This window comes from Homalodisca vitripennis, unplaced genomic scaffold (genome assembly GCF_021130785.1).
Source record: "Homalodisca vitripennis isolate AUS2020 unplaced genomic scaffold, UT_GWSS_2.1 ScUCBcl_5228;HRSCAF=11866, whole genome shotgun sequence".
Lineage (NCBI taxonomy): Eukaryota > Metazoa > Arthropoda > Insecta > Hemiptera > Cicadellidae > Homalodisca > Homalodisca vitripennis.
In genome coordinates this window covers 771-10,958 of record NW_025781378.1, presented here as the reverse complement: position 1 = coordinate 10,958, position 10,188 = coordinate 771, and the positions used below count along the sequence as shown (strand labels likewise).

The 10,188-nt window shown below is 34.3% G+C and overlaps 1 protein-coding gene across 1 annotated transcript; it reads left to right on the top strand.

Moving 5' to 3' along the window:
• Positions 1-3,834: 3,834 nt before the first annotated feature.
• Positions 3,835-9,271, top strand: LOC124373291 (aprataxin-like; the record flags this gene model as incomplete). Its single annotated transcript, XM_046831674.1, has 3 exons — positions 3,835-4,281; positions 7,542-7,675; positions 9,176-9,271. Coding segments are annotated over exons 1-3 (472 nt in total), but the record flags the coding sequence as incomplete, so codon positions are not given.
• Positions 9,272-10,188: the final 917 nt, after the last annotated feature.

Here is a 10,188-nt window from a genome sequence, read left to right as displayed (position 1 = left end):
TAGGCGGATAGGAGTTTCGCAGTAAACGGTGTGGAGGTCACTTAATCGAAACAAATTTTTATCCGTTTCATAAACAAAAGGTTCAACATCTACAGCTAGGGGATGGTCCCCGCTTCGCTTGGAGTTTTGCAACTTTTTGAATATTAATAATCAACTCTACAAGCGTAATTTTGTTTACAGATGAGGCACAATTCACATCGGGATGGTGTCAATAACTTGCACAATGAACACTCATGGGCAGAAGAAAATCCACATGAGGTAGTGGAACAGAACTTTCAACACCGATTTAGCGTCAATGTCTGGTGTGGCCTTTTGCACAATCGGCTGATTGGACCTTTCATATTACCTGGACGCCTAAATGCTGAGTTCTATTTGCATTTCCTTCAAGAAGAGTTGCCGCAGCTGTTAGAGAATGTTCCTTTACATCTCAGACAAAATTTTTACTTCCAGCATGAACGGAGCACCTCCCCACTTTTCACGTGCCGTTACTCTGCTTACTTAAATCATCAAATTTCCTGGACACTGGATTGGTCGTAGAGGCCTCACCCTTGGCCACCAAGATCACCAGATCTATATCCATTGGATTATTGCATCTGGGGATGGATGAAAGACATTGTATACAAGACAAAAGTGAATTTCTCGAGATGAATTAATTGCCCGTATTATGGATTCGGCTGTGCAGATACAGGGAAGTCCTGAAAAATTAAGAAACGTAACAAAAGCAATACACAAACGTGCTGCAAAATGTATTGATAATGATGGCCTCATTTTCGAACATCTATTATAAAAGGTGCGTACGGTTGGCCCAACCTGATTAATTTTGCTTAAAACTAGTAATGTATTATACTGAATAAAATCGATTTTTTGGTACTTATTTCTGTTTTTATTTTAGACTTTGATTATATCAATTTTCTCAGAATTAAAATTTCTACAATTAATGTTTGTTGATATTAATGTATTTAATACCAATTTAAACAAAGTTATTGTACATCAAACTTAAAAAAAAACATTGTTTCGGTGCCCCAATTTTTTTGCATTTAACCCTGAATCCCTCAAAAACTACTACAGGTACAGTTTCTGAAACCTATTTTATTAGCTTTATCAGGTAAAAAAACATAAGAATCCACAATATTTCTCTACTTAATTAACCTTTCCAAAAGTTCAGTATGGCTTTATTTTACTTTTTACCCAGGAATTCAGGCGAAATCTTTCGCTAGCTGTAACTCGCTAACGAAGCGTTTTCGGACCTATGTTTATATAACATTTTTTCATTATTTTTACTAGTACAATGTGCTGTAGAAGTGGGGGGAGAACTTCATGAATCAACACCTGTATGTGTATCTACAATAGCAGTAATCGTTCCTGAAACATGCGAAGCTATCTGGTCTGCATTACAACCTCTTTTCATGCCAGTACCCGACAGAAATCAATGGGAAACTATAGATGGAATATATGAAGAATTATGGAATCTGCCTAACTGCCTAGGGTCAATAGACGGCAAGCACATTCGTTTCATATCCTTTGATCATTCTGGTTCAAATTACTACGATTATAAGCATTTGTTCAACTGTGTTGATGGCTTGCGCAGACGCTGATGGGACATTTATAAGTATTGATGTAGATACCCCGGAAGAAATAACGATGCAGGAGTTTTCCACTCGTCGACATTGGGTAAATGGGTAAAACAAAATAGCCTAGACTTTCCTCCTCCAAGAGTACTTCCAAATGATGTCAGTAATGAACCTGTACCATTCTTTTTCTGTGGTGATGAAGCATTTCCACTTCTCTAAAATCTCATGCGACCTTACCCGCGACGTGTTTTAAACAATACAAAAAGAGTGTTCAACTACAGACTCTCAAGAGGACGTAAAAGTGTAGAGTGCGCGTTTGGTATGATAAGCATGGTTTAGAGTGTTGGAAAAAAGCAATACAGTGCAAACCTGGTAACTTAAAAAAAAGTGTTCAAGCTGTATGTGTGCTGCACAACTTTATCAAAGCAAGAGACGGGATAGCAAGCTGTCCTGAGTAATTTGAGTACACTAGGCCACGCCTAACATGTGTCGACAACTTACGTCGCTCAAGAAAGCAGAGCTACTTAATAAGAGACAAAATCGCACGTTATTTCGTTGAATCTAACCCAATACCGTACCAGTGGGACTAAGCCATCTAAGCTCCAGTGAACACTATTTTTACAAGTTGAAACGTGGCAATCGATACCTACATATCACCCAGTGCAAGATTTTGTTTTACACATTTTTGATGGGTGTGATTTCCAGTAGTAATTAATAAACTTGTAAATAACAGTTTTAGGCAAAATACTGTATATGCTTATTTTATATGCTTATCAAGAATAAAAAAACTGTATTAAAATGTTTATAGAAATTAACAAATTGCTTATATTTTTATCTTACCTGTGAGTTTAAAACTCATCTGCCACAGCTTGCCAAACTTTGTCTGTCACCACTATGTTACTGTATGATTTGTTGCAATGGTCATACAAACAATCAAACTGTTCAATGAACTGTGTAAATTTAACATTTTCTAGTTGTTCAGCAGCCATAGTTACGTACGGTCTGCACTTCACAAGAGCAACTGCGCAACTGGTGACTTGAGTTTACAGCATATCGTGACTTGCGTTGCTCAGTCAGGTGACCGTTGAATCACCGTCACGTCACAGTCACTTTGGTATACACAGTCCCACTAAACTGCGTGTGTTATTCATTGGCAACTCAAGTTGCCGTTGCGTTGCTATTACCGGTTGCTTTCGGTATGTACTAGGCCTAGTCGCTCATGCTCAGCCAAATTTCATGGCGTGACATGCACTATCATTGAAATCAATGTTTCTCGTATAGATAGAATACGAATATTTTATCTGCGTTAAGTATTTCTAACAGATACGTCTAGACTAGTCACTTCCTTCCCGTAATACGTTGTTTCATGGTTATTTGGAATTGCCCTGCAAAAAAGGTGGGGAAAGTTCTTTGCCTTTTCGTGCCTACTACAAACATGTCATATCCATAATCTATGAAATTCGGGCAAAATATATTTGTTTGCTTGCTACTTCAGTTCTGTCTGAAAAATTCTTTTCTACTGCAGATTTTGTCACCAATGATCGTAGAAATAGATGAAAGCCAAACACCTCAACCATAATTTACTTTTACATAACAAAATGAAATAAACATCCAGTTTTGTCTTTATTGTTTACAAATGTATTTATTAATAGAATATTTGTAAAATGATACATTTTGTCAAGTTTGAACATTTTTAATTAGTTATTATAAATTATGAATCTCCCCTTAATTATTCTTTTAATAAGCCACATATATAAATAAGTGGGCGCGCGCGCGCGCGCGCGAGTGTGTGTGTGTATATATATATATATATATATATATATATATATATATATATATATATATATATATATATATATCTGGACTATTAAAAGAACAATTAAGGGGAGATTCATCATTGGTATATATATATTTCATTATCCTAATAATATTCAAGAGCTGTATTCGTGTATATATATGTATATATATATATATATATATATATATATATATATATATATATATATATATATATATATATATATTCATTTTGATGAATTCAAATATGTGAATATTCGAATACTATTCGGTTCTGTATTCGATTCTCCAATCACTAATCCTAGTCTATTCGTTTATCACTATCACTGAAGAGGTAAAACACGACACGAGTAATGGATTTATTACTATTATTAGTAGCCTATTATCCAAATCTAATGTATACAGGCAGACATAGTTGATAAAAAAACACGATTTGAAGTGAGTTAAGAGTTATGGACATTCTATATTATGTTCCTGCATTTTAGTAGTTCAAATTAACAATGCACAGGCATTGTATTTTATCATGATTTGTATTATTAAAAAATTGAAACAATACTTGAATTTGTACGTGTCATTTAAATTTAAGGTTAAATTTGGGCTTAGCATAGTTTTAATTATACCGTTAATATTTTACTTGTATGCAGTTTTACAATTGATTGCAGCCTCAAAACATGACGCATTGGCAATACAATTTGTACAATGCAATGCAAGATCCGAATCTAATTGTGTTCCGAGATAATTTGATAGTGATAATTCGAGATAAATTCCCCAAATCTGAATTTCATTTTCTTGTTTTGCCACAAGGTAGGATTGATAATTTAAAATCTCTAACTTCTTCTCATATTCCACTTATTCATCACATTGAGTTAGTAACGGAGCAATTTATCCGAGGTTTTCATGGAAGAACTTTCTGGTAAGTATATTAAATGTTAAGGCCTAGCCAAATTTTATTTAGGCCTATATAGGGTAGTAGAGTATGAAAAGTGGATTTGGTTTTATGTTGATAGCCTATTAATAAACATTATTTGTAGTTACAGCTATGGGTAGAATACGATAAGCGAAACTGTTTTTTTGTATTTTCTGTTATACATGTTTGTTTCATTGTTATCATTTCGTTATTATTTATGACTTTTCTATTTCCAGTTCTTGTTGCTTGTTTCATCGTTATAGCACCTTTATTATTTATGGGATTGTCACTATGTGTACTATTTTAATTTCAAATATGATTGTTATTATGAATATGGGAATGTTGATATGATAGACTCATATTTGATATACGAATATTAAGTATCAATGATTATACTACTTGATATAAAAAACTGGGTCTGCTTATTGTACTCTACCCACAACTATTTATATCAACCCATTTGATTACCAAATTAGAACTATAGTTAATTTGAACTTAATGGAGGAGTGGCAAAAGACGAGGATACTTTGGCATTATCTGGAGGCCTCTATTTTTTGAAGATACTACATTATTAGAAAGAAGAGACTTTATTTTACTTACAGCATAGAGATTACACGTCATTGTGACAATTAGTTCTTGTTTTGTGCCTTCCAACAGTAAGCGATATTGACAAGAAGGATCCCACTCTGTCCCCATCTACTATTTGTTAATAGGCTATATAGGTAAGGATATTTTTCCTTTTTCGCCAGAAGTGCAGAGTGGTTGCCATCGAAGCTCGCACTGATGGCCAGGGGCATTTCTGATCGATACTTATGCCACTTCATATCACATGCTAGATTGTCCGTGATCTGACAATGGAAAGTTATAGTATATAGGCAGTAGTAGGGGGGTTGTTTTTGGAAAAAAACATTTTTGGGAGAAGGTAAAATTAATTCCAGATAAATTTTCAACTACCCATTCATAGAGTGTGAAAGGAATTAAAATGTTGTCTCCATATGGTCGTTATAGGCTTGTTCTTTCATTACTTATCTTTCTTTCTTCATTGAACCCAACTCCATGACATGGTCTTTTTCCATGGCAGTAGCAGAAAAATACCTCTACACCAAAAGCTTGCTTATGATAGCATCGCTTAATGCATGATAAATAATACAAATAGAACAAAGGGTAATTCTAAAGAAAACACTAGCCACTATTATTAAACTATAAATACTGATTAATACGAAATACAAGATTAATTAAAGAAACTAATGTATTTTTAAACTAAAGAAGTGGCCATTACATGAATTTACCCAAAACAAATATGTCTAGTTGAATCCTTCTTTAGTTCCAAACTCAAATAGTTTAAACTAAAAAGAATCTCCTTACTAATGTATAATATTTTATTGATTTGGTGCTCATAACCATTAATGTTATAACAGGAATTATGTTACATAACTAACATATTATGGCCTACCTGTATAATCAATTAAATAATCGCTTAATTTGATTTAAAAAATCGAGATATTGCATTTGCACGATTATATAATGGAAAGTTAATAAAAATATTGTGAGTACTTGGCCACTATTTTGAAACAAAACAGACTAATTTTAAAATAATGGACAGTAGTTTACCTACTAATTAACCCTTTTAGGAGGGTACCCAGCAGGGATCACTTCTGGCTGGTCAACCTACCAGTTGAACCCACCACTGGGCACAGCAAAATCCGATGTGCCACTTCAATCTGAGCAACCTTACGGATGTCCAGAGCGGCACACAACACTAACCGCAAAATGTTGAGATTTCCTGGGGGTTCATGGGCAATAATTCGATAAGTTTAGTCTACTGTGGAAGATGACTGTTGGAGTTGGTGGGGTTTGTTCCCTTACCTCAGGGGTTCTTGTTAACCTCAACAAGAGTGTGCCACCCCCTGCCTACTTTGACTGGAGAGGCTGGTTCAGAGCTGGCCTCTCCTTCTTCCGGGATGACTTTGAGATGTAGTACCCTAATTCTTCCTCATGGATCTCGATAGGAGGCGGCACCTACTCCCTAACCTTACCCATCCTGAATATCCTGTCACTCCGGAAGCAGCGCAAAGGTTCTTATAGTCACTAAGAGCAATTTATAAGCTTCTTGTCCTAAGAGAACAAAAAAAAAAACCTTTTAGGATGAGTGGGCTATATATAGCCTACATAGTTCATCTTAACGACTATACCATATTCAACATTAATCTTGCCATAAAAGGTGGTCTACTATCCATAACCCTTTTTTTGTTTAATGTTGATGAGTTACAAAACATCATAAAATCATGATTCTCTGTGCTAACATATGTTTAATGACTTTTCTAAGAATATTATTATGTTGTCATGTAGTACAAGATGTTATTTACTTCTTTTTCAAATTGTGTAACAGCTGTCGCATCATCTCCCGCCAACTGTGTTGTCAGACAGGCGATTGTGTTGTGTATTTGTGTATAGTTATTTTTAAATCATTATTTTCCAACTAATAAACATAAAATGTTATACTCTTATAGAAAATAAAGTAGGAAACAAAAATGTTTCTTTTTTTCTAATACACTAACAGTAAACAAACAAAAAAGAGTCAAAGCTTTTTAAAATTTTTTATTCAATCAAATAATTATTAAATAATGCTCTATTGTACAGTTTTATTGTGAATAATAGGATTATATATATATATATATATATATATATATATATAGATGTGTGTGTGTGTGTGTTTTAATACTACACTCACAATGATTTATAAAAATGTTCGGATTTTCCCTTTGTCTTCTTAAGTACATCAATCAGAAAAAGTAGTCAAAGTGTGAACCATAAAAAATTGAAACCGTTTTTCTTGTTCTAAAACAGTTAAACAAATGTGGCAAGTTTCAAGTGCATAATTTACTGTTTAATATAATTTTTATTGAGCTAGTCATAAAAACCATACGTGATTATAGGAAATTATGTTCTAGAGTAAAAATTCAGGAGTGTGTTAATAATACATCATTGTTATGAGGACAAGAAGGTAAAGAAATGTCACTGTGCTTAAACCTAATGGGAGCACTCTCAGGACTCAATGTTCCACTTTTGAGGAAGGGAAGACTATTTTGGTTTATTCCTTTTCGGAGGGATATAAACATATTGATAAAGTCATGGATAAATAGTTGGATGTTTAAATGTAAGTAGCAAGATCAGATTTTTCTGATCTGTATATACACTCATTTATTATGTTTCCTCATTTTAAAACCCATTTATTATTCAGTACATTTATTTTCGTTTTATTTCAGGTGGGGATTCCATGCAAAGCCAACTATGATGCAACTACACATGCACATCGTCAGTGATGACTTCAGAGGCACTGGACTAAAAACTGCCAAGCATTGGAACTCCTTCACTACTGCATTCTTTGTGCCTCTATCAAGTAAGTTTCCAATTGTTTGGCTTATTAGAAACTCAAACATGATTATATTTAACACGTTACTTTTTATTTTATATGAGGTAACGGACATTATTTGCAAAATTATCAAAGTCAAAATAAATTTTAAATGTGTTAAAAATTGTATTGTAAATGTAAGTTCTTAGCCTATCTTTTTACATAATCACCATTTAAATATTAAGACGTTTATCATAGAATAGATTTGTATTGTGTAGCCAAAGGCAGTACACTAGTCCTTAATTAATAGTACACAATTTTACAAGTTAACTTGTAAGTTATAACTTTCAAACACAGAGTACAATTAAAGGACAAATTTAAATTTAAAGAAATCTTTAATAGAATAAAGACTTTTTTGGGTCCTTCACAAAATCAATCTGAAACGGTTTTTTTGACAATCCCCTTAACTCTGATGGTAGGTGGTTGAAGAGCTGGATGCCAATTTAATCAGGATCACAAGATTTAGTTTTCATGAGATTGCAGTGACCAATGTCCACATCTTGTCACCTAAGGGTGTTGCAGCTGTGTACATTACTTCTGGTAGGAAGGGAATCCAGTCGATCCTTTACTGGAGAGTTAGTGTACATAAAGAGGAGGTAGTTAGGGTTGCAACATTCTTGAAGTAGTCTCTACAATCTCCTATAACACAACCCACAGATTATACGGATGGCAGTTTTCTGTATCTTGAATATAGTTTCAAGATGAGGAGATGATCCCTATAGTGATTATATAGTAGGACATTCTGCTGAAGAAACAGGCAAAGTAAACCATTCTCAAGATGTTGTTAGTGGTAAACGATGATAATCTATAAAGGATGTTTGTGGTTGAAAGTTTCTTGGCTAGTTCTGAAATGTGGCCCCTCCAAGATAGTTTGTTGTTAATATAAACTCCCAGGAAATTTATTTTATGGTAAACAGAGACAGTCTTTGTGAACGTCAATCTTTGGGTCTTGTAACAGTTTAATTTAAGGCCATTATTAGAACACCAGTCACTTGTTTCAATTGCCAGATCGATTCTGTTTTGCTGGATAGCACAGTTAGTTTGTGTGTAAAAGGTTATGTCTCAGTAAACAGATAAGACGCCATGTTTTTTTACTCAAGGTAATTTGGAAGGTCATTGATAAACATGACAAACAAAATGGATCCCAGAACTGAGCCTTGCTTTACACCTATTATACAGACTTATTTAGATATATTTCCATCATATTCCACCACCTGTGTCCAATCCTTGAGATAGTCTTGGATCAACAACAGCAAAACGTTTGAGAATCCATAGTACTCCAGCTTATTAAGCAGCAAGTCATGAGGAATGAGGTTAAAAGCTTTAGACAGGTCAAATAAGTTCAATGACACTGTATTATGTTCTTCAATTCTCTTTAATACATCCTTGAAAAGATCCATAACTTTCATTCTCCTTTTGGAACCCATTACTGCTTTGGATGGGATTAATCCGTAAGTCTCTAAAGATTGTCATAATTTGCTGTGACAGGATTTTATCCAGAGTTTTGGCCAGCTCCTGTGCTTCCTGAAGAATGTATATTGGACAAAGGTCATTGTAAGATACCATTTGACCTTTCATGGGAATGTGAGTTATCTTAGCTGCTTTTTAAAATTGATGGAAACACTCCACTTCTGAAACGTAACTTGATCATGTAAGAAAGAGGCTTATCCATAAGATCTGCTATTGACTTCACAACTACAGGAGTCAAGCCAAAAATATTGCCTGTTTTTTTAATTTGTCAGGTTTTTATGGCACAGAAAATATCCTCAGATTTAAATTTGTCCCAGGCATAGTTGCTGATATCAGGAACTGCTGATAGTTTGTGTGTGGTATTTCTCGGTCAGGAGATTTTAAAATGTCTGAAAATGTGTTATTGAAACCATTAGCATCAGGTTTTAAAATCTCTGCCCAGACCTTGCTTGCATTGAGATCAAGTACAGAATTCTTCATGAACAACCTACCACGAAGCTCTATAAATGTTATTAGAGCAAGCAATTTTGTTATCATTGAAGAATTTCTTAGCTTCTATTGCTTTCTATATATATTTCGTGCTTTGACAAGTGGTTCCCCTACCTCTTGTGCCCAATTACGTAGCTCATAAAACTCATCTCTTAGCTGATGGAGACCAGCATGAAAACCAGTGTTGTTTCTTGTAAGTTGTTTGCCTCTTCTTAGTCTTGAATGGATAACAGAGATCAATAGCTTGTGGGGAGGACATTAACAAACTCTGACATAGCAAGGTTAGCATTCTTTAAGAAGTAAATGTTCGTTCAAGATGTGTTTTTCAAAAAATTTCTAAGTGAGACAATCGTTTCTGGCCTGAAGTCTCGGTGAGTTGATGTTGAAAATAAAGGCTCCACATTACCATTTCTGACATCGAATTCTTGGCAAGTGCGATCAGAAAACTCGATGTTGCTCACTAATCCAGTAACAATCCTTATGAGAATTAGTTAATTAGAAAATTGTTGATGCAAGAAGGTCGACATGTTGGAAATATTCGT